Source organism: Polypterus senegalus, chromosome 15 (assembly GCF_016835505.1).
Source record: "Polypterus senegalus isolate Bchr_013 chromosome 15, ASM1683550v1, whole genome shotgun sequence".
NCBI lineage: Eukaryota > Metazoa > Chordata > Cladistia > Polypteriformes > Polypteridae > Polypterus > Polypterus senegalus.
Genome location: NC_053168.1, coordinates 99,967,349 through 99,993,389, shown reverse-complemented (window position 1 = coordinate 99,993,389; position 26,041 = coordinate 99,967,349). Strand labels below are relative to the sequence as shown.

Here is a 26,041-nt window from a genome sequence, read left to right as displayed (position 1 = left end):
CATTTGACACTGTCAGACATGACATTCTACTGTCCAGAATGGAGAACACGCTGGGTATCTCTGGCACTGCCCTCCAGTGGTTCAAGTCCTATCTGACTGACAAGCAAAAGTTTGTTAGCCTTGGCAACAACAGATCCAGCTCAGCGCCAGTCACACAAGGAGTTCCTCAGGGCTCTGTCCTCGGCCCTCTTCTCTTCTGTACTTATATGCTTCCTCTTGGCCATTTCATTCGTAGCTATAGACTGGGTTATCATTTTTATGCAGATGACACTCAACTCTATTTCAGTGTTAAAAGCTTTCTCAGTTCACAAGTTACCTCTGCGAAACCTGAATGGAGCAGAACTCTATAAAATTAAATTGCAATAAAACTGAACTCCTGAAAATTGGTACTAAAGGTCTCACCAGACCTTCTAAAGAAAGAAATCTTGGTGTCATTGTTGATTCCTCCCTTTCTTATTCCACACACATAAACCGCATTAAGGAATTTTCTTACTTTCACCTCCATCACATGTCTTGTGTTCACTCATTCCTCTCCTTTTCTGACGCTGTCCATGTTTTTATCACATCCCGTATTGATTATTGTCACTCCCTACTGGCAGGTGCCCCTAATAATCTTATATCACAGCTCCAGTTGGTTTAAAATTCTGCTGCAAGAGTCCTTTCACAAACCAGCAACAGTGAGCACATCACACCCATCCTGCTTCGCTGTCACTGCTTCCCTGTATCTTACAGGATCGAGTATAAGATTCTATTAATAACCTACAAAGCTTTAAATGGCCCTGCACCAGACTCCATCAGTGACCTTCTCCATCACTATTTTCCTGTTCTCCCACTAAAGTTCTCTGATTCTGGCAATCTTGTTGTGCCTCACACTAACATGCACTCTATGGATGACAGGGCCTTTAGCTCTATAGCACCCACACTTTGGAATAAGATCGGCTGACTCCATTCATTCTTTTAAAAAACAACTTAAAACTCATCTGTTCAGGAAGGCTTTTAACTTAACCTGACATTCTGCCCCTTCTTTCAGTTTACCTCTCTGTCCAGATGCTCCAGATAATTTATGTATGTGTTACATCATGCATGATGTTATTTGTTCAGGCTTTCTTTTAGTACTGAATTTAGTATTTTACTCTATTTTTTTTTCTTCTCTATATTCTGTTTATTGCTTTGCATATCCCGTATTTATCCATTCCAGTGTTCTTTGCAGTAAATATTTCAATTGAATGTTACATATACTCTGCTGTTATTTCCGTGACGCGCCTTGAGCATGGTAAAGGTGCTCTATAAATAAAACATATTATTATTATTATTATTATTAACCATTTGAAGACCCAATACAAATCCGACAACAAATTAAATTTCAAGCTAGAGATAAATGTCTGACAGATAATGACGGTATGACTAAAAATAGCAAATAGCCTGGTATCAAATCCAAACAAAACTCATCCACAGGATCTGTGCAGCCATGTCTGTCTTAAGTGAAGGACGCATACAGTAAGAATAAATTTAACTGAAAAGAAATGAATGTCTGTTGGGGTCGTCTGTCAGTACAGGGTGCTTGAGTTAGCATTAGGATGGCAGGACCACCTATGAATAAGAGAAGTCAACAGGAAGTCCCACCAAGCACAGGAACAGATGGGGCCACCGCATGACATTCACCACACCCCTGGTGCATTAGCCACGTCTTGGCCTGGAGAGCAGCACGCTAGTAAATCCTGACCAGCGATGGCTTTTGTATTATTAAGCCCATCTATTCCGATTACTCACCTTATTGGGTTAGGAAAGTGCAATTTCTGTCAGCATCTAATAGAAATATGTGTGTTTTTATCTGTGATCAGCTGAGAACCAGCCTTGCAGGGAACAGATAGGAGCTGTTTTCAATCAGTTAGGAGAAGCAATCGAATTACGCTCCGTTTTCAGACAGTAACTGACTCCAGACTAATTTGGTTTCTTCAGCTCTCCCAAAGATCAATTGATTGGCTTTAATTCTATCCTAATAGTCATTACTGCTCTGTTGGACATTCTTATCAGATGTTGTCTTTCTGAGCAATGGCTCAATATGGTGGATGGGGGACAGGTGTAATTATCCCTGTGCTCCTCCTCCTTCAAACCAAAGGAGTCAAAACCAAAATCCAGGTGTCTGCTGCTAGTTTAACCTGCTTGACTGGCCATTAAATGAAAGGAGATGCAAATCTGAAAAGATATACCTCTCGTTAAATGAAAGGCTATCCATTGAGCAAGCTTAATGTTAATGAAGACCAGCCGGTGCTAACTGTCAATATGAGGAACAAATATTGAACCCCACTCTATTCATAGCTCCTTGCAGCCTTAATGCCACTTTGTCTGAGTAGAAGCTTAAAAAGTTTATCAACTGCCCATCTGTGTGGTCATTCAAGCAGAGGTGGCTTCAGGATATCTTTAAATAAGCTTTATTAAAGCCCCAGTGTAAAATTAATAAGTCACATTTTAACCAGCTGCTTGGCCTGAAAAAGTGCCACCTTCACTGCCCCACAATATTACATGATACTGGATTTTCTGTGCTTGGTTCCTGGCTTGCCTCCAACACCATAGCAGGTAGTAAATCAGTTTTGTAAGAATGAACATAATTGTTTTCAACCACTTGTTTTATAGCTTAAATCTTGAACTAACAGTGGAGTTTTCTGCTGTATAAGCAGCTGAAAAATATTAAAGCGCTCAAAAGTAAAAGCCAATTTGAGGGGCACTTCCAAAGCAGCACTCTGCCAGCTGATTACATAACCAGCCAATGCACTTCAAACTTGTGGAATGCCAGGTGCTGCTCGGAGAGGAGCTCTCAGAGAAACTGGAACTTGAGACAGAATTCAGGAGGCGCAGGCATATCTACTCTTATAAATACAGCCTCTTCAGTCGGCGTCAGCACAGCGCTTCAAAGCATTGGCACGTTATCAGAGTCGCCTGTGCGAGGACGCCTCTCACAGCAAGCAAATGATTTCTTTTATCGCTTGGCGGACTGAATCAAGTCTTACATAAAAACAAAGCCGGGAAATTTGGGAGCTAGAGTCACAGAACCAATCTCGGCTACACCCTGCCAGTTGTCTCAGATAATGTGCAGGTTTGGTTTCATCAGGCAATAACACAAAACATACAAGAAGAGCAAATAAGGTGTTTAACAGGTAAAAAAGTGAAAGAAAGATTTTTTTCAATATTTCAGTTTTACAAACAGCAATTTAGCAGAATGCTTGTTTTGGATTGGGTATGAAGCTAAGGACATTTTAACTCCAAGCTAACAAATAGGACTGATGGGCATCCTCTTGTTTGCCAGACTTACTGTGTTTTTGTATTCTTGTGCCTTTCTGTGTAGTTGCCCACTATCACATAAGGTAGGCAGTGTGGCATAGTGGACTACAGACCCTGAGGTTGCAGTTTCAAATCCTGCTACTGACACTGTGTGACCATGAGCAAATCACTTCACCTGCCTGTGCTGAAACTGGAAAATCAATAGTAATGTAACCAATTGTATCTCAAATGTTGGATGACATCTTGGACAAAGTAGTACTAAACCAAAACACAATGGAGAGTGCAGAATTCTATAATGCTGCCTGTCTGAGGTTACTGTTAAGACAGAAGAGAGACCTGAAAGTGAGCATACCATCAGGGCAGAAAATGTGGAGAAGTCATGGGCATAAACATCAGCCATCAGTCACTACAGAGGAGTTGACTGACTAGTAACAGATTACTGGGGGTAAAGGGAATTACTGGGACTACACGGACAGAACCCTAAAAACAGAGGGTCGCACACTAGAATTCACAGAATGATAAACATTCGCCAACCATTGGCTCAGTACTTTTCCAGATGTGCTTATTCTAGCAACCAGAAACCAACCCTAACCCACAGCCAGTTTAGAGCTGTCAAACAACCTAGCCTGTGTGTGTTTGGGATGTGGAAAGAAAATAGTAACCTGAGAAAATCTCACATGAACATGAGAAGAACATGCAATCTTTACCCAGACAGCACCCAAGCAAAGGATTAAAGGTGGCTCAATGTATCCGTGAATCAACAACAGACAGTTGTGGCGGATGGCCGGGGCCCATGCCTGGCTGGGACGCCCCTTCTGTACCTGGCCCGGGGTAACTGCCATGGGCTGCACAGTACCTCCCCCACAATGCTGGGTGGCAGACCCCCTGGGTGACAGTGGTGCCTCAGATACCTGCAGGGCTCCCTGAGAGATGAAGTTCTCCACAGCCCTGCTGGGATCCGGGGTGACCGCCACACCGCCACAGCCGGGAGTGCAACCGGAAATGGGTGATCAAGCACCTGGAGCACTTCCGAGTGGACTATAAATGAGCCAGCAGCCATGAATCCGTGAGCCAGAGTCGGGAGGAAGAGGGACAAAGCTGCCTGGGAGGAGTGGAGGATCTCGGAGAGAGAGACAAAGGAGTTTATTTTGTGTGGTTTGTGCTTAGTGCTGGGACTGTGTTGTGCCTGAGGGACATGGGGAAGATGTGGCCCCCAGGTGAAGAAAAATAAAAAGTTTATTTATTTCACATGTGCCTCCGGTGTCAGTCTGTGTCGGGTCGGCGCTTTTATCACACAGTCAACTGAGCAACCTTAGCCAGGGTGCTGGTTGTCCCAGACAGACTAAGTTAAAACACCAGTCACTGTTGATGTCATGAATGGAGCAGAGCAGATGTGCGGGTAAGTGGTCCTTGTGTATAAGATGGGGGTGATTAATGTTATTTTAAAATTTGCCCAGGATTCGCAGGACTTTTACATCTTGAAAGCAGAACCCATTAGAATGGAGTCCTCTTCTTCATCACTTTGATATAGACCACTGCTGCCCCAATGACACTGTAATCTGAAATTGTTTTGGTCCTATTTATGTCTTTGAAACCTGAGCTAATTGGTCATGTTTAGCTAAAACGGCCCTCTAGTTTATTTTGTAATTATTCCAGCATTGGTGAAAACACCATGAGACCTTTTGTCCCTGCTTCTGAGGTAATGAAGCGCCTCCTTAGTTTATTTAGATGCTCTCCACTTCAGTTCAACGCATGTGCTTCCCGCTGTCTAACACATTTGTCCCTTCTGATGTGGTGGATGATTACTTTATTGGTTTCTGTGTCTGACTTCTCTTAATGCTTCTTATTTGATGATGAATTGTTGTTGCTGCTATTTTCTTCAAGGCAGAACTTGTGAGCAAATATCCCAGTGCACAGGTGGAATATGGTGCAAAAAATAAACTTAATTCCAGTCAGCTAAAGTAGCCATGAAATTGAAAACTGGCTAGTAGTGGTCTGCATGTCCTCAATGACCACTCAGTGTGATAACATTTGAAATCAATTGTAATACTAGAACTAGTCAGTCAGTGTGACCCCCCACTGACATGCCAGTGTGACAAGGTGCCACTGGTCTTCAGACTGTCTTGTCAGTTAAGTGTGCAAGCCTTGTGCCAGTGAGAGAATACAACATACAGAACATTGATGACATATTTTACATAAGAATCTGGTAACCTGAGAGATAGTCAAGTGAAGAAAGTTCATTAACACATGCAGACAAGGACACTGTCAGGTGCACGTCTTTAATAGCAACAAGGAACTTGAGAAACTAAAAAAAGAATCTGAATTAGTAAATGCCTCAGCTTATGGTCAATAGGTTCCTAACACCCAGCCATGGTAATGAGAATATATAGCTATATGAGTAAAGTAGAATGCAAGTCACAAGAAGACTCAAATTGTGTACAGAAAGTGAGATTCTAGTATCACAGGGCCAAATGGGCTTTGAATTCAAAAAGTGACCAGTTACATTTCAGCATAATGCTGATTCTTAACGACGCAGAGCAGAAAAGAATCTGGTGTCATATAATCAGAGCAGCAGTGGAACGGAGCTCTTCCTGCGGTACAAAGACATCACATGGCATCAAGGGAACATTAAGTGCGTGCAAGATCACATCAAACTGGTGTCGTATTGTCATAGTGAATGCAGTTTCAAGGTGCAACGGATACTACTTCCAAACTTTGACTATAAAGGCAAAGAACAACAGCACAGTGATCCCAACAATTCAAAAAAGCATGAAGCTCCCAGTACCTCTCAATGTCTGTCAGCCTTGAGGAATCCCGAAAGCCTTTTGCGAATGGATTGCTGTCAATTTTCAGCTTGGTGATCTGAAACAAAAGAAGAAAAAAACATAGAAGCACATCCATAATGCAGAAAGGAGCAACATTAGTTATTCACCCATCATGAGTTATCATCTGCTCAACTAAAGACACAAAGTCATCTACCCTAATTTGAAACAGAAAGGTTAAGTGAGACTGACAAAGATAAAAAATCAGTACCTACCAGTGCAGAAGTTCACCTTGAATAAAACAGATGGAAAACATGAAAGAAGATCATCAAAACAAAGCTTAACTTTACATTTATAGATCTTTTAGCGATTCTTGTTCTAATTTGTCTTTACTCTAGGACACTTAGGGTAACGTACGGTTTAATCTTTATGCTCAGAACGCATACACACACGTATCATGGCTGCCATGCGTTCCCAGCGTTCCTCTGAGCACATCCTCAGAAATTAACGCAATCCATGTGCGAATTGCAATGCCAGCAAAAAGTCATGGTGGCGCAGTGTCAGCAAATTGGAACATGATGTCAGTGTCTCTGTTTACTATCAATATGTGATAGAAAGCTGTTTTGCAGATCGATGTGCATGCTTCGATGTTTGATGAATGGTTCGATGTGGTGAAGCAAAATACAGACATACAAATGCATTTGTGGTGCTTTTATATTCAAGTGTCGCATATTCCCCAAAGAAATGACACAATACATTTTAAAAGTCTCATATACCGTCTTCTGTGACATCTTTTTTTTTTTTTTGCACCTTCACAACAGCATCAGAATGTACAGCAGCGCATTTGAACCACGGAGAAAAAAATTAAGAACACGGTGAAAAGGTCTATTTTGTGATTAAAGTGGAAATTACGGCTTTAATCTCGAAATGTCCACTTTAACCTCGTAGTTTATTTTATCATTAAAGTAGACCGTCATACACGTCATCTTAAAACGGACCCAGTTGTTAATCACTAAGTTGTTCTGGGGCTTCCTACTGAACTGACAGCAGCGGCAAGCAGCAATCGCCACACAGAACACATTAAATTCATGATATTCCAGCTCTCTGCACATTTAGAATCCTTAGATTTATACTTGATATCACTTTCATGACGAAATTCATTAAAGTATGTTTGTTACATTTTACAGATAAGTCGTTAACTTCATTTAAATAATGAATACAATTAATAATTACACATGTGGGGGCAGCACAGTGGCAGGGCAATAGTCACATCCCTGGTGTTCCCTGCCTGGAGTTTGCATGTTTTCCTAGTGGGTTTCCACCGTGTGCTCCTTCCAAAGACATGAAGGTTTGGGGATTTGGTGACGCTAAAATGACACTAGTGTATGTGTATGCTTGTTGTTCACCTTGTGATGAGCTGAAGCCCAGGGATTGTTTCTTTCTCACGCCTAATGCTTGCTGGATTGATGGAAGTAATCATTAAACATCATTTTCAGAGATATTGTGGCAATGTGTCCTCAGAATGTAATGGATGTTTCAGGCAATTCACAACACAGTGAAGCTGAACGTTTTCTCACCGTGATGATATCTCACGCTGCCACCTGGTGGAATCTTCCAGATTTACGTAAAGTAGGCACGCAAGTATTAAGCAGTACAATACTTGCGTAGTAGAAGCGTCCGCTGGAGCATGCGTTGTGTTGCGTAAAGTATAAACCTGGCCTAATATTTTCTTTCCAGAGTTTTATATCATAACCAGCTTCCAATGCGTGATGTAAAGATGCTGAACACCCAGAAATTCAACCATCTATCCATCCATCTCAAAGAGAAGTGCTGGCAGGATCCTAATAGTGCATATTATGATTTTCTTTTTTTAGAAAATTCATTCTGTAGTTTTTTTCCTGTTTTCTCACTTGTCTCAAAGTGTAATTTAAGAAAATTCTGCTTCTCTTTAGTGCATTCATGAATGGGATAATGTGGCTATTTTGATATGTAGTTTTAGTGAAGTCACCATGGCGCCATTGGGCTTTTCTGAGAGGCACCACTCTTTTACAAGCTTATATGTATATTATGTCACTACATCAACAGTATTTAAGATAGTGGCATGCATCAACCCATGTCCAAATTTTTGACCTTCCAAATAAAGACTGTGATAGCAAGAGTTACATCAATTCAAAAAGAAAACCACACAAGATAAAGCTGAGTTTGTAAAGGACTTGGTTTTAAATATTGACAATTTTTGATGGTGTATTTATTTTAGAAAAGGGGATCTTCTGACTTCAAATAACAGACAATGACTCTTCTTTTATCTTGTCGCTTCAAGAACTGATATTCATATGCACTGATCTAACCCTACACAGGTTGTTTGTCTCAAAATGACCATAACAGGTTCTAAGTAACATGGGTGGCATCTTCAGTAGAGATGCTCCTAAGTCAGTATAATTATTTTTATAAGGACTGATGATAGAGACATCTTAGGTACAACAAACAATGCTCTGTCTTGCTGGTTCTTACTGTGTGGAAGAGTGGGTAACAGGATTAGGAAACTGAGACTGAGTAAATGATGCTTGCTAGAAGACTCAGCTGGATTATAAAAAATCAATCTAATCCAATCCATGTCAAATGCATCCTGGAGGACTTTCATATTATCTGTTTGTTGAATGAATCGGAGACCCACACATTATTCACTCAGATTCCTAAAATCCAATTCTGAATCATCAGCAACAAAGAGTGCACTTTCACTAACCATAAAAACATGACGACCATTCCCACTGCAGTTTCTCCGGGAGAGTCCAGAGCCCTAGACTCCAAGGACTCACACAGGATTGTCAAGATGGCTGTGTTCTGAAGGCCCTGCCTCTTTTGTCACCTGGAAAACTTCACTGATTGCATCTTAGCAATCATACAGAAGCTTCGGCAATATGAGTCATGTAGCATCATGTAAAAAAGTAAGTACACAACCTTTGGAAATTGTTTACTTTTACAAAATATTTAAACATAAATATCTAGGGTCTGGTGCTCTCTTTGCTGTTGATGTGTATGGTGTCATCATGCCAAGACTAAAAAAGCTCTATAAGACTCTCAAAACGAAGGTTGTGGATAGTTATTGGTCTGGCAACTAATTTAAAAAGAGTTCAAAATTATTTGAAGTCAATCATTCCAATGTAAGGACAATCATCCTAGATTTCAAGGACTGGCTGGCATAGCAAATTCTGCCCAAGAGATAACCGTATGATACTAGAAGAAGAGAATGTGAGGTCATCTGACCAAAAGCTGAAATCGAACCAGAAATGGTCCTTTCAACATGTTAAACGTTTCAGAGAATCAATGTCAGAGACTGGTAGGCAGTCATGCAAAATGTTTACAAGAAGACATTTCTATCTTAGGGGGGGATTTCAGCATCTGGGGCCAAGGGTGTACTTACTTTTTCCCCAGGAGATCATTAGATCTGTTAATAATTTTGTTGAATAAATTATTGAAAAGGCACATTTACCTTGTGTTTTTATAAAAGTACATCACCTGTAGGCACTGTTTGCATGAAGATCTAATGTTTACCTGTTCAAATATGTGAGAAAAGTCAACAATTTCCATACAGTATGCTTAATTTTTCACATGACTGTACATGAGCACTGAACGTGATCCTGAAGTCTGAGAAAGGAAACTTGAAAAGACTACTCTTCATGGTCCAGATATGCAAAAATACTTTACTCCTGTTGCAGTGCACTGCATTGTTTTATATTTAAATATAATTAATTGTTTTTTTGGTTTTAGAAGAAATTACTTTCACAGTAGTGTGCCTTATAATAAAAAATGTATCAATGGTGGGTTCTATTCTCTGTCCCTGAAAAAGAGAAACAATTGGCCCCTCCGAGCTCAGAATAAGTGGGACATAGGCTTCTAGATGATTCTGTGATGCTGCTTATTCCTGTAATTGTTTGAGCTGGGTAAATATCTGTTTATTTAATAAAAATCTGAAAATATTGCAAAGGATGCTTTCTCACCAGCTGGTTCTGGTAGGCAGTGACAGCAGTGAACACCGTCTCAGTGAAGATGAATGTGCGGAATTCCTCCGACTTGAGGTTAAGCAGAGAAGCTGTGTGATCCTTCTTTTTGATGATATGAACTCGAGGCTGGTATTTGTGCATGGAATTTAAGATAATCTGAAGAAAGGAGAAAAGAATAAAGAAATAACATATGCAGGACAATTTTACAGGTCAAATACCATTTGTTAGAGGAAGGCTGGCTTGAAATGGAGCCCATTAAAAGCACAATAGAAAACATAAAGGTCACCTTCCAGGAAAAATGTCTCTTGCACAAGCTGCATTTAGATACCAGATAACGACAAACAGTGAACCTGGCACCATTCCACTAGCGGGCACTATAAATACGGACAGAAAAGAGCAATTCAGTGCTGCCAAGCAACCCAGGAGGAATGGACCTCCAGTAAAAAAAGCTCCCACTGCAGCCTCAAGGTCAATGCTAACCTGAGCACTATGAAGGAGCAGAATGTGCAAAGCAACTGCAAAATAATTATCAGAAATAGCACCTGCCAACCTGTTCCACATTGTTTTGTTTTTAATACACAATCTGTAACTTGTTTTTCATTTTTTAATTATACTAAGCAACTTCAATTAGTCCGCTCTATAAAAGCCTTTGCTGATGCCATAAATTGCTCACCTTTTATGTTGTGTATAATGCGATTTACCTTAAATTTATATTTCATAATATTTAGTGAACAATAACAATAAATTATTTTCCAGAATACTTTTTAGGCCAAGCAACTAAACCATGTTTTAACATAGATCTTCACTTATTGGTGACTATTCATAACTTATATTGAGTGCCATCAGTAAGAAAATATTTATAGAGCACTTCATGATAAGCACCGCTCCTGTTTTATAATGTACCTCTTTTGATGGGCCCAGTTTGCTTCTAGGGATAATCTCTATAAATCAGTTTCATATAGAGCCTTTTTTAACGAGTATCATTATTAAATCTATTGTTCTATTGTACTTCTTGAAACTAATGGCATTCCTCAATGTAATTGCTTCATATTCTGTTTTTAGTGATCGCTTTAGAACAGTTTAGCAAGCTCTGTTTTATATGGAGTTGTCATGATTAAGCATTTTTGGTGGGTATCAACAATTGGTCACATTCTGTATGGCACCATAGCTCTCAAATGCCATTAGTTAATATTGGCCTTTAAATGCACACCTTTTGATGGGTGGAGTGGTGGCTCTGAGGCTAGGGATCTGCACTGGCAATTGGAAGGTTGCCGGCTCGAATCCTGTAAATGCCAAAAGGGACTCTGCTCTGTTGAGCCCACGAGCAAGGCCCTTAACCCAAAATTGCTCCATCCTGGGTATGAAATTAATCTGCATGTAGGCCCTCCAACCTGCAGGGAAACACTTGGGGGTTGGTGGCAGAATTGACACTCCAGCCACCATAAAAACCTCACACTGTTCCACTCCATCTGAACTAGTGTGGTGCTGAGGTGTCACCCATTGCATGACTACACTCGGTTCCTAATCAGGATCCTGAGTTGGTTTGTCGTGTGGTGGGTACAGCAATGTGCTGTATCAGCGCCTGCTCCTTTACTCTCTCTCTTTTGATGAGCATCAAGAATTACTCTGGTAACAATTATGTATACTGCTTTTTGAGGTTAAGTACCATCAAGTCAATGACCATAACCACCTTTATTATTTTACGAGCAAACCATTAAGCCATGCTATTAATCATTAATTTACGCAGTGCTTTCTGTAGCCTTTCTGTAAAGATAACAGTAATATTATTTCAGTTTTCTTGAGTCTTGATTGTTTTTCACATTACTTAATATTCTTCAAACTTTAGTACAGTAATACAATTGAATATTTGTTTAAGGGGATCAATATCACTCAGTCAATGAAACAAAAAACATTAACAAATCATTCATTTCATAAAGCATGTTTGACAATGGACACCATCATTCACTTTTCCTGTACAGTTTATGTTGTAGACAACACCTTCAAGTTGAAAATGGACTGAAATTCTCTGTAACGGTTTTCACCATCTGGTCCTAAATCAGGCAATTCTCAACAAAAAATGTATATCTTAATTTCTGCCCGACCCTACAGTTTGTTGATTCATGGTTACTCCTATCAGGTTCAAAATACAATATCTTCCTGATAACAAAATGTGGGGTCACATTAGGGATGACGGGAATGTCTCACAGTACTAGTAGTTTTCTGAATAACACAGTGTCAAAATGACAGGGGTGTGAAAGGTTGATATCCAGAAACAAAGGAGCTTTGCAAGATGTGGAGGTAAATGATGGAATGGAGTTTTAATTAAGGTTGTGGACCTCATTCGTGTAAACCATGAAACAAAATGATCAAAAAATTTGAGGATCACCATCATGGTGAAAGAGGTGTGGTGGCATGGAGGTGTGGGATGGCATTGGCCAGCAGGTACAGGAGACAATGTGCAGAGATGGGAATACAGCAAGTGTCACTGATATGGAATTCATTTTTAGCAGCAGCTCCCAGCCAAGTAAGTGGCCACACCTTGTTCAACAAGAGCAGGATTTACTTATCTCTGTGGCTTTCTTCAGACAGTTGAGATAAAACAGCAATACCATCAGTGTGCTGATAGCTAATGGTAAAAGCACGTCACTCACTACACCACTACTCATTCTTTTTAAGATCAAAACCTCCAAACTATTCAGCTTGCTAGTAAAACCTGTGAAACAGACAAAGGATCCAATGTTTAATTGAGAAAGTAAAGGAGGCTTTTTCCTGTGTAATTGCCTCTTATATACATTTGTAATAACAATGAAGTAGGCATTAATGCAAGACAAGAACTGTGCATTTTTTTTATTTGTATTCTAATTTAATTCTTTGCATTTTCCCAACACAGAATCATCTTAAGTGCAATGAAAATTATTCTAGTCTGATAGAACTGTTCACTGTTAACCTCCTTGGTTTGTGAATATAATGCCAATTTATTCTTTAACGTGATAAGATATATGCATGTTTATTAGAAGACATCACCCAAACTCTGTCACAACAGGCCATTTACAGAGGCCAGTTAACACAACACAAGTCTCTTTGGGGCGTAGAAGGAATCCAGAGGATTCTTAAAAATGCCACGTGAAACTCTGGGGCCAACCCTTACAGAAAAGTCACAGTCACAAAGGAAAATACAGTAAATCTCATCAAAGTGAAAATTAGTTCCCTGCCATACTTACATGGCCATGCTGGTCGAGTTCATTATTGGTCAATTTAACCTTCTCAAAGGAAACCATTTGCTTCAGCAACTGCTCCCCTGTGAATGGTGAGTCCGGATGAACATATAGCCTACAGTAAAACAACAAGAATAGAAAAATAACACATCAAAGGTAATGGATACAACTTTATCTAACTGGATGTGAATTAAATTGACAGCCTGCAGTCCACTTATTTAGTAAGACACAAAATTGTGCCATGAAGCCTTAAAGTCTAATTTGCACAATGGCTGCAGTCTGTTAAGAGTGTGAAAAACTGGGATAGCTCCTCTCATTCTCAAGCCATCTATAAGGTTTCTTCCACTTTTGGGTCACATGGTGATCATCACTTGTGATGGAGGGCAAGGAAGGGCTGGCTTCCCAAAAGGGTTGAATGGACACTTCTCCTGTCAAGAGGCCTATATAATGGATGGAGACTGTAAGTGGATGGATGTCCCAACTGGGATGAATGATGTTTCTTTTTCCTGGTGGAACAGTGAAGAGGAAGGCAGGGGCAAGCCACCTATCAGGGCTGTATGTGACAACATCCTTTAAATGGATCACCCATGTATTCACCCACAAGGCAACTTGCAAATTGTAGTCCTGTTGGGCAACACTGTTGGGTTCTATGTGTGCCACTAATGGGAGCTCCCAAGAGTAGACATCTCTATTTTCAGGGGCTTCCACTTGACCGAAAAGTGCTTTCTCTGTGCAATGTCATAGCACTGGAAGTATTTCTGGATCCAGAATAAAAGGAGCCGCCTCACCTCACTCTTGGAGTCAGAGTCAGGACAGAAAGGAGGACAAAAGCTCACTCAGGGAACTCTGGAGGAAGGATGACAGGCAAAAGGTATGTGTATTGTGTGTCTAGTGTGAAGAAGCCTGCATAGGTAATACATCAAACACAAAGTTTAATTTTAATTGTGACTTTTGCATTTTTTTGATTGTGTCAAGGATTTGGATCTCTGAGACCACCTCCTAGCAACCACACTCTAATGACAGGCTTGTCCGCAACACTCTAGGCTGGCACATTATCAGTTAAGCCTCTGAAAACAGAATTTATACTTGTTGTTTTACACTTTCTGAATGCACACACATGCTAAATGCACACACTGAGAAGCAGCAGCACATGAAGAGGCTTTGTAAAATGCAATATAACACTATGCCAATGTGTTCAACAATCCATTCTACTTTTTGGTGGTAACAGATACAGAGAGCCACAGACCACAATAAAAGTAATGGAAGCAAGGTACATGGATACACCAATTAATCGCTAGTATCAAAGTATAAATACTTCACCCTCCATCCATTTCTCAACTAAAGCCTATCCTGGAAAGTTGAATGCAAGGTAAGAACCAACTGTGGAAGGGAAGCTAGTGAGTCACAGGGAACAGTTATACAAGCACCCCTACACTCTAAAAGTAGAGGTGCTAAAGGGGAACCATTTTTGTTTCCCAAACCACCCATCCACATAAAGGCTGCAGAAAGAACCTTGAATTATTTAAATCTGTAACAGGTTCCATACAGTAAACAGCCATGAATAGATAGTGGTGTCATGATTTTATGTTAAGTAACACAGACTAATATCAGGTTATCTTAATATTTTAGTGTCCTGCTTTTTCTACATAAAAGTAAGTTTTTCAAAGCAAGGACAACCAACTTCATATGCAAAGAACCCTTCCCAGAATGAAATAGTGCTTTGTCAAGCAAAGGTTCCATGAAGAACCACACAATCCAGCAAAGAACCATAAAGTGCCATTAAAGAACCAGTGTTTGTAAGCATGTATTTATCATTTGGAGCCAGTTTATTACTAGTTATAACCCTACACTGCACATCTTTTAGATGTCATACTCTTTAGTCTCTACTTTATTGCCTGGAGAAAAAAAGGCAGACAAGGGGAGAACAAGCAGATGCCATCTGGACTGAGATAGCAGTGTAGGACACTAAAGCTGTTCTAGGCATTGTACCATTGTGCTTCCACTAAATTCTGCTCCCACAAATACACAAATCATACAGGTCACTCCTGAAAAACAATCTGAAAAATGTTTGAAAACACAAGTCAAATAAGAAAATCTAAATCTGCACATCCATAAGCATGGATTTAAGCAACACACGTGTGTCAAAGAAACAAACATTTGCATTGCTTACATTACAACTATCTACCTTGCACACTAAAGGAAATGCAGAATATTAATATAAAATGAATTTGCTAAATGACCTGTCAGTATTGGTATACATTTGTAATGATCTCAAAGGACATTTGATGAAATTCAACATGCCAATCCTATTCTTACATTTTTTCATCAACTCAAACAACATTTGTACAGACCTGGCAGGGAGTGGAGGATCAGCCTTTCCAGCCACTAGCCATGATGATCTGTGATAGGCATAACGGTAGCGTTTGTTGTCCACTGGCACGATGTCCATCAGCACAATATATTTAGCCTCAGGATCCACTCCAGAGAACGAAACTCGGATAGTTGGAAACATCCGCCTGTAAAAAGGGAGAAAGTGGAAGTCAGAGAGCAAACCTATCTTTCCTACAAGTAGGACTCGGTTAGACTAAACATTGGGATGATCTATCCATGCACCAGTTTTACTCTGGCCAGGATCATAAGCAGCTAACCCCTGTCCGGGCAGTAATAAAACACTAGACAGGAATCAGCCCTCTCCTTATTATCTTAAATAACTACATAATACTAAGAGAGGGAAAAACTCATCAGGAATTCAAGATGAGATTTAAACAAGTATGGTAAATAATCTTCATTTTAAAAAAAATAACCAATTTTTAATTTCATTTTCTTCAGAAACTGGTGAGAAAATACACCATGCACATATGGATAAGTGCTCATCGAGAAGCTTTTAGCCTAAAGCTTCTGACAGACACATGTGGACCAGCATTAATGGATTTCACAGAGAGTTCCTCTGAAATCTAACATGCCTGCTTGATTGGGTCTCCATTTTGAATCACCTTTGTGGACAGCAGTAGCAGAAACCTAACTTCTACATTTCTAGGTGATCCGAGTCTACAACAGTTTGTCCCATTCTTTCTGGCTGCATTCATGAACCTGGTGCCTTCTTATTGTCACGCTTTTTTTACAGTTGTAGTCAGCTTCACAGTTCAGACTCCTGACAAGAAAGCAGAGATAGCCATCTGCTGGAAATGTCCAAGCTGGTGCAATAACATGGTATATTTTGAGTGGACCTTGTTTAAAAATCTGATGTGGTGATGTCCTATAAGGAGACCCACTACTACACAATCTGTACTAATACCCTCAAAGAGAAAGTAATAATAATAATAATAATAATAATAATAAACAGGAAAACTACATTAGCAATCATCTGTGTGTCTATGGTTACGATGAAGTGGACACCACCTGGTTTATATAACAGTGATAAGAATATCTGTTGAAACAGTCAAACAAGTTCATTTCTGTATGATGCTTAATGTAAGACATTTCTATGTACAGTAGCACTTTCACTTAGTACCGAACTCAGTTACAAATTAAGGGTTAGTGTGTTTATTATATAAATAAGAAAGAGTTTACACAGTTTGTGCGAATTTGAAAAAAAAAAACCTACGGACTAAAAGCAGAAACTCAGAGAAGTTTTTTTTAAAAGATGTCGGAATGAGGAGTTCGTTTGTTGTTATCTAAGCATTCTTGATGAACTGTAGGGTTTCATCTCGTTGATTAAAATTATTTGCAATACTGCAATACGGAAAATAAATCTCCGATACTGACTGGTGCAAGATAAACGGGTTTCGAAAATGATTTTTTTTTAAACAAAGCGTAAGCTTTTTCTGTAAATCCGTTAAAGGCTATTAATGATTTAATGCTTTAGAGAACGAAAGTGTATAAAATTTAAAATTCTAGAATAAGAGACCGGAAGTAGGATACTGATAATACATGGAACACAATTGTGGTTAAACGATGAAAGGAAAGGGGAAAAATCACGTTTCACTTTCTATAACAAGACAGAATCCACGGCGCCTGCTATATACTATACAGAATTATGTTACTCATTTCGAACAGGTGCACTCAGATATAACATAAAATAAATCAAGTTAAGTTACGCATATTTCAATTGAGGGAAAAACGTCTCCTTTAAAATAAGAATTTATCATTACACGGAACATGAAATAAGTTTAGCCAAACTTAAAAAAAAACAAGCTCTGTTAAGGATGTGGCTATGACTCCCATATTTCTGACAGACAGTAATCCCAATTTGGCACAAGTCGCTATACGTTTTCAGTTAAGGCGCCACAATAACTGCTTTTTAGCACAAGCAATCCATCCAACCATTATCAGGTTTCAGTAAATTGTTGCTTGAGGCTCCTTCGTTTATTAACGCACAAAACTGTCTTTTAACATTTAAAAATCGAATGTCACGTTATTTCGCTACAATCTTTAATAAAACGACCTATCCACTCTTTGAGCGTTTTAATTATCTGTTGTACTTCAGGATATGCTGGCTAAATACTCGATATATTCTAAACTACTTTCTGACCGGGATGTCGCCCGAATTCCGCTTTATACGGCTCGTCGAGGATCCATTAAGGTTTTGGGCTCCTCGTTCTGAATTGCTGCTCGTTCATTTTAGGCTGATTTGCCTGGGGAATCACGAACTGCAATTCAATAATAATTCCTTACTATTCCGTGAAAATCACCGGGATGTAAAAAGTGTAGGCTGCGTTGTAAATGCGTGTATTAAGTATGTAGATGTTCTTTCACAGTAAATGCAGACTCTAAGTAAACACGGCAAATTGGAGCTCTAATCAGCAATTCATCACAGAAAGTAAAACAATCAAAACAGTTTAATAAGCTCCGATACCCATAATCACCAAAAGACATCAGGCTGACAGCGTCCACCTTTCATCACTCCGACTCACTCAATCGCTTGCTATCTACCTGCCGGATTTGGTGATGATCATCTCTGTCCCCAGGTCGTGAAACTTGTCCCATAGCTCCTTGGTCTCCAGGCTGCACGAGATCTTGGCCATCTCTTCACTTGGGACGCTGGGAGTGGTGGGGATGAGGGGCTCCGTGCATATCGTGGGTGGATTGCTGCTGAAGTCTCCGTGAGGATCCAGGCTGCTCAGGTCGCTCAAGGATGCTGGCGGAGCAGGCGGCTGACCGCAGGAAGACTTCTCCACGAATTGCTCTGAAGGACACCAAGCGCATACACTGCAATAACCGTTTAAAATAATTTCTCAATTTTTGTTAGTTGTGTTGTGCAAATCTTTAACTTGCTCATGTCTTTAACGGTCCCCACGTTGATTATTTCAACTAACAAAAATACTAATCACATCTTGCTTCTCTGTGCTTAGAGGACAGAAGTTTAATTGTGAAAGTCACATATACAGGTGTAATTTTCGATATAAAAAATAAATAACTAAAAAGATTAATCCTCATTCCCAATAATTATTTTCAATACAACAACCTTTGGGGAAAAGATTAAAAAATCCAATAAACCCCAAGTGCAGTATAAAAATCACCTGAAAACAATATTCATTCAAACGATTCCACATAATAAACGTTTAAGTGACAATTTACAAAATAAAATATATATTTTTTTGTATTCTTAAAAGCTGAAATGTTGTTTGGCGAATAAAACCGATGAGAGTGGGCTAATCATTATCGTCATCATCATCATCGTCGTCTGGCTAAAAACTGTATACAGTATATTACATATAGTCGAAAAGAACTTCAGCATATTGGAAATAAAACTTGCAGTATTCAATTCGTTTCCCGCACTGTAAAAGAGTGCTAAACAGTTTAAACTGTCAAATTCAACTGTTCTTAAACCAGTAACAGTAAGAATTGACACGCCATAATAGTGTTGGAAATCGTAGTGAAGATTAATGTGCCTATATAACTTTGATCAACCATACTATTTAATGTATATTTGTAGGACATTTAAAACTAGAGAAAAATGTAGCACCTTAAAATACGATATCTTATTGTTAACAAAAATAAAATAATTCCGCGAAATGACACGTATCTTATTGCATAAAATTTTATTTCTCCTCTGCAATATACAAAAAAAGTCATTTTCTATAAATATCTGAGTATAAGCCATTTAGCTTAGGGAAAATTCCTGTTTTGTTTTCAGTATTTTCATAAAAATAATAACTGCTTGCTAAATCATAAATGTATACTTTGTGTTTCTTTCTCTTCGATTAGTTTAAGAATCAGCAATTATCCTAACATAATACTAAAAATATAGTTTTGAACTGAGATCGTATTTTTAAAATCTTGCATTTTCCTAATGGCTTTATCCTTTATTAGTTTTTTCACTTTTTAATAGATTACGAAAACTAAAGCTCGAATTCATTTTACAAATCGAGGAATGACAATGTTTCCGTTGTCATTAAAATGGTATTGTATTTCAGTATTGTAATAATAAGTTTAATAAATTTAGCCGAAATAAATGAAAATATACCCACAATATCTTGATCATTATAGTATTTACAACATCGTTATTATTGTTGTTACTATTATTTGCCAGGAAACGGTGCTATTTTGACATGATGTTTGCTATTAGTCTTTGATAAAATAACTTATTTTCCTTAATGCGTATTATTAAAATCTATCATTTATAAATAATACTAAATATGGTTTGCCTTGAGAATGTTACCGTTTTAATGACTGTTCATTTTTCATACCTCGTTACGTATTGATTTAAAATATATATTTTTGTAAAGTTACCTTTGATTTAAAATAAAACAAACAAAAAAAAAAAAAACAACAGAAAATAAGTCTGCTGTATTATGTTGTCAGTTCATCCGCTAAAGAAATTTGTAGAGTTCCAGATTTCCCGCATTACTAAATGAAGTTTTTAATTGGACATATACTTTCTCCTGATCCCTTTGACTGTTTATTTGGACTTTTACTTCCTTTCTTCGTGCCCACTTTTTCTCTGGACATTTAGGGTCGTCTAAGCCCATCTGCCGTCCAGTTTTCCCCGACGGGTACGTCGCACTCACCCAAGGGCTTGATTGTGCTCTCCTCGCTCTCTTTATCTCTTGTCCTGTCGGTCGACATGAGGGCTGCAATAGAAAACGCGTTGGCCCTGGAGGACAGCTGTGGTTTCGGGGACGAGGTGTACTCCATGGTGCAAAGTTGTCATCAAAAGTTGGAAACTGTTTTCGTCCGTCTAGTGACACTGTAGAAGAACGCCTTTAAGGAAGAGTACAGCTGGCAGCCCTTCTACGCTGGGTCACTCCTGCGCTGGTTTGGAAAAGCTCTTCTCACTTCTCAGAAGGCAGAAGGGCAGTTCCCTTATTGCACTCTCATTAATTTAGTACACCCCCTTTCACTCCTATCAATCGGCAGCCAATCACTGCTTCAGAACTCCGTCATCGCGCAAGTCTACTAAAACACGCATGCGTAGACCGAGGCTTAGCAGCCGGACTAAACGGACTTTCATGGAGAAACAACTGTGCATACCTGTGCAATAATTTGAAACCTCAGTGAGGTTAATTTCAATTCTGGCCTGTTTGCATTACGGAAACAAGTGTTTTAGCTGCGAGCATTTTATAGCATATGAAATATGTTTGCATTCAAATCGGTTTTAATACACTTGTAAATACAAATAACTCTAGATGACTTTTTCGGTAACAAAAATGCACAGAAATTTCCACATCTTGGTATTCTAAAAAATGCATCTAAAAACAGAGCATTTATTTTTATCTATCTATCTATCTATCTATCTATCTATCTATCTATCTATCTATCTATCTATCTATCTATCTATCTATCATTTAACTCGCTTGTGTATGGACAGACAGGCAGGTGCCCTCAAGTTACTTGTCAGGCATCAAGCCAAGAGGCGGAGCGCTAGAGCTCCATTCTTCAAAATATGACAACGTCTCAAACAGTATACCTGTATATTGGAGATCGTTGTTGTGTGTTTTACAAACAGATGAAAAAAAAAATGTAAACAAATGTATCATCATTATTATTGGCTTAAAAACGTATGTCAGAAGAACTCTTACACGTCCACTGCTAAAACTGCCATTCTCTAGTCGCGGTACTTTGAGCCGGTGTCTCGGACATTACCACACACTGCCATACCACACCATTTTCCAATGGTGTATGACAACCATGCTAGCATACAGAGAATTATTTAACTGTTTAAATTCATTTTGATTTTTTTCTTAAAGCTTTTTTTTCTTTATTCCTATTATAATGAGGGGCTATAAACGTGTGTCTTCAAACGGAAAAATATATTTTATTTTCATTCATGCAGAAAGAAAGTAGAAAGCAAGGTTAAAGACGTGGCGTTTCGGCAGTATTATCTGGTCCCATTCTATGTTTTCTCTGTTGGAATACCCTTTTTATAGCTTGTATCTGTTCGTGATATGACAAATTTTAACAGCAACATAGCAGTGTCATGAATTGGTGTACGGGGACCGTTTAAAATAAGTCAGTGGTTGATCTAAAATGGTTATAAGCCTCCTTTCTTTGCTGAAACAACAAATCCCAAGAACTCGGTTTTACTTTTATTTTCTGCAAAGAAATGAGTTTCGTCCTGACGCTTTCTTGATTAATCATCTGACACAGGAGCTAAGCAGTTTTCGCTTCTGAAAATGATCAACTATGCTGTAGTTGTTTTGATTAAAGAGAAAAAAACATAAACAATTTTATTTTTCAATTTATCTCATTATCTGATGTTATATAATGTGCTAAGAAAGCATACTACCAAAATACTATAGCAATCAGAAATAGGACTATCGTGTCTGTTTACAATATTTATTGTATTGTTCGCAGTTTTATCCGTTTAAGATTTAAAAACATTTTACAAAGTAGTTTGTTGCTCTCCACATACCTACACTGAAATAAAATAATTTTAAAATGTTTTATTTATTTTTATGTAATATTGTTTTAATTTTACATGCAACACGTTAATTTGTTTACAATCTCTTCAGTCTCAAGGCTACCTTGTTTTAATTTACTGCTTTTTACTGCGTCGATAAATTCTGCTTTAAAAATTAATGATTTACTTGACATGGTACATACTTTGTTCAAATTTTAATTATTAAATGAATAATTCGATGAATTGCTAGTATACAAAATGTATATTTTACCTGTGTATTCACACGAACCTAACAAGAACAACTGAACGACTTTATTTAATCCATCTAAATAACTGTATGCCTGACACTTGCTGATGCTAACTCTGAAATATTTATTTATTAAGGCTCCTACAATATGTTCGAAGAAAGAAAGAAAGAAAGAAAGAAAGAAAGAAAGAAAGAAAGAAAAATTAGCAAACACATGCGGTGTTATTCCATCATTTAAATTTTTCTCTCTCAATTTATTTAATGGTAAAGAGATTATACTTAAATTAAATTCCACGTAAAATCATATCAAAATGTGTTTAATCCGTCTTTTTAGATTTACTGCATTTTTTTCAATAAATTTCATTCTCGATCGGGTTTAATTTACATTTTGTGCATGTACTTTGAATCTTTCGCAAGTTGTACAAATTAAATTTTAAAAATGACCTGTATAATAATAAAAAAAAAATCAGATGTTTATTGTGCTATTTAAAATCAAATTTATATTTATCGTTTGGTACATTACCAAAAGGCGTATGGAATTTTTAAAAAATCACTCTAACTTCAATAAAGAATGTATAAATGATCTGAACTCAACCAGATGAATAGACATTAACATATATAGCATGGGTGAAATTCAAAAATAACTGTGCACCCATACATTATATTTTCACAGAATATTTCCATGTTAAACACTTCCTACGACGCTTTACAGCTACGCAACAACAGAGTAATTAATTCGTCCATTTTTAATCGAAACCGATGAATCCAATTGAGGCTCTGGCGAACAGTAACCGTGCTGTATGTGAGTAAACATGGAGATGTATTTAGTTACAGATAGGCTACAGTCGGTTTAAATGAATTGCTCAGTGTCATTCGATGAAAAGGCGATGAGGACTGAACCGGCAGCCCTGGGGTTGACAGTCCAACGCCTTACCCTTCGCAAATGTAGACAACGCTGACTGTCAGCTTCAATTCTTGGGTAAAATGACCGTGAATCCCTGTATTGAGTTTGTAAATGAAAAAATCCCGTTTTTTCTAGACCTTATAAAAACACCATTAACACATATCAATGCATGACTTAATGAAATAAAAACATTGTAACAAATTCTATTGCCATACATGTTCTCCCAAACAAGACATCTTTCCTTTTTGTGATTTGTCCCCGTCTCAGGACGGTGCTTGCTGCCATTAGTCCCCCCAAAAAACAGTGACATGCGTTTAGGCTCTTGGTGCGGGGGCTCATTCGTGTGGTTTTGCTCTCTCTCAGGCTCTTAATTAAGAGTTTTCTCTTCTGATCTCATTTCAGTGTAATTACTGCCCAACTTCAATCGCTAAACGTTTTATTTGTTTATAATCATACTCGTGATGGCTGGAAACGCACTGCAATGCTCTTCTTCGTCTTTGTCTGGCAAACTGTTATCAAAAATTGCTGACTCTAAGACTCGTCTTCTTACTTCTCAAAGTCACCTAGGTGGCCGCCTACTCTAAGCAAAAGCAGAAAGGCTACTGTGCTCTAAACCCATTAGGTGACTGACTGTAAAATGCAAATCCAATGGTAGATGTATAATAAGGCACTGGGGTTTGGCAAATCAGATTACAGTTCAATTGCCAGCGGATAATGTGCTAAAAGCTTTCCCACTTAGTGTAACTCCTTACTGAAAATTATTCACACATTGAGGCTACAGTCCTCCCAGTCGGAGTATACGCGCCCATTCTTAAAGGAGCAGATGCCAGTCAATAATCCACAAGAGGCAACTGAGGTCTTGTGGCTGACGGTGGGGTCATAAAAATAGATTTTGTAAATAAATATAGTAGTTATCTACTAACATGAAAGCGGGTCCCCGGCAGTTTTTTGTGAGTGGCACTGACGATGCATTATGAAACATATTTGACATATACTAATGACTCTGGCTGTATCAGCGACACACGGGCACAGCCAACAAACCCGACATTTAAATACGACGACTGTGGGATGTGAACCCTTTACCGGAAAAACACGAGATTGAGCGTGGGGCTCTAACCTTTAGGCAATTATGGCGAATTCCCTCATCGTTACTGTAGACCACGGCCATCGATCGATACTACTGTGTTAGATCATTCTGATTAGGGGCGCTATTGGTACCTGTGAAGAATGAGTAACATGCATAATGCATTCTTACATGGAGAACACAAGAGAGTTGGAACTTGGGGCAGAGTAGGAATGAGCCTGTTTTGCTTGCACAACACCAAGAAAGAAAATACCGCCCGGACATATTTATACCGCAATTAAAATATCGGTATTCAAGTCCATGTTCGGAATGCTGCCACAGAGAAGAGGGAGCCCTTTTATTAATAGTAGTGCATAGTAGTAGCATTATTGTTATTGTTATTAATACATAATGTGTGCCAGAGGGTTGAAGTGTGTAAAAATTAGTATGAGATGGAGTTAAAAAAAGTGAAACTAGTGGCGCAATATATTCTTCCATCCGGGAGTTTTCTTCTCTGATTCGCATTTAATCACAATGCCTAAAGAATTGAAATATTAATTTTCAATATTTAAAGTTCATTTTCTATTTAGTTTTCAGTCTATGACCTGTTTCACCAGCGGCTGTAAACGTTCAACGGAATAGCTTGTTTGAAGAATATTTTTTGTTGAACAACACGTTATTCTATAATAATAATCATAATAATAATAATAATAATAATAATAATAATAATAATAATAATAATGCCCGAGTTTAAAAAAATGCTCACCAAATATAGGTTTCCATCAGAACCTCATTCTCTGAGTGTCTTGAACTGCATAGTCACCTGTGCAATTCTAAAGGCATCCCGCAATTTGTAAACTATTTTGACTGCTTTTTCAAATGTTTTAATGGACGGGAACATACTGGATATTTGTTTTTCCAGTTCCTATAACCATCTATCGTCTACAATATAGAAGTATTTATTAATACACTAAACGATCGCGCGAATGTGGCGCGGGGCTTGGCGTTGCCTGTCGAACGCATGGTATTAAATACGAATCCCACAGTTCGTATGGACGTTCTCACTGTGCATGCCTGGATTTCTCAACAGATACTGCAGTTATTCTTTTGAGATCGGAAATGTTTATCTGCAAATTTTACATTTTAGTAATGTTTTAATATAAATTCCTTTACCGTTTACACTGAAAAAGCGGATAGTCGCTTGTTGCATACATAAGAGACGAGCTCTTCCAAAATGAGTAGTGGACTAAGTGTGTTATGCAGTTTTAAAATTTAGGATGCTAATGGAATAGTCGCTAATAAATTAAAATGGAATTAAATGGAATTGGCAACATATTTGTTACGTTTAGCTTATCTATGAAGAAAATGACCACAAATTCATTGTTTCCAAAGCCTTGTTATATTAATTGCGCCGTTACATTTGTTTGTATCTCCATATATGATTCCAGAAGTGAAATAAATTAGCAAAAATATACATGCAAACCCCAAAACATATACTAACGTTGTTATCAAAAAATAAAATAAAATAAAGAAATGGACCGCACTATTTGGAATGCACATAAGAAACTGTAAACAATACAACATTTTCTTTAGAGTCGCAGTGGGTCGGGGCCCTTTCAAACAGCACCAGGCTCAAGTCCATCTTGGAGCTCTCTGTGGCACACACGAGGCCCAGTTTAGAATCTCTAGTTAAACTGAAAAGATTATTTGGGGGAATTCACATTTACA

General features: G+C 38.4%; 1 protein-coding gene across 3 annotated transcripts in view; it reads right to left on the bottom strand.

Moving 5' to 3' along the window:
* tbx20 (T-box transcription factor 20) overlaps positions 1–20,554 on the bottom strand; it is a 33,898-nt gene extending 13,344 nt beyond the window's left edge. For all 3 annotated transcript variants that reach the window (XM_039736844.1, XM_039736845.1, XM_039736846.1), the window contains exons 1-6: positions 20,268–20,554; positions 18,190–18,442; positions 15,609–15,773; positions 13,264–13,372; positions 10,040–10,198; positions 6,065–6,141 (exon numbers count right to left, since the gene is read on the bottom strand). In XM_039736844.1, coding sequence (XP_039592778.1) covers positions 6,065–6,141; positions 10,040–10,198; positions 13,264–13,372; positions 15,609–15,773; positions 18,190–18,442; positions 20,268–20,394 — 890 coding nt within the window. In that variant the 5' untranslated portion in view covers positions 20,395–20,554. The remainder of the gene's footprint in view (positions 1–6,064; positions 6,142–10,039; positions 10,199–13,263; positions 13,373–15,608; positions 15,774–18,189; positions 18,443–20,267) is intronic.
* Positions 20,555–26,041: the final 5,487 nt, after the last annotated feature.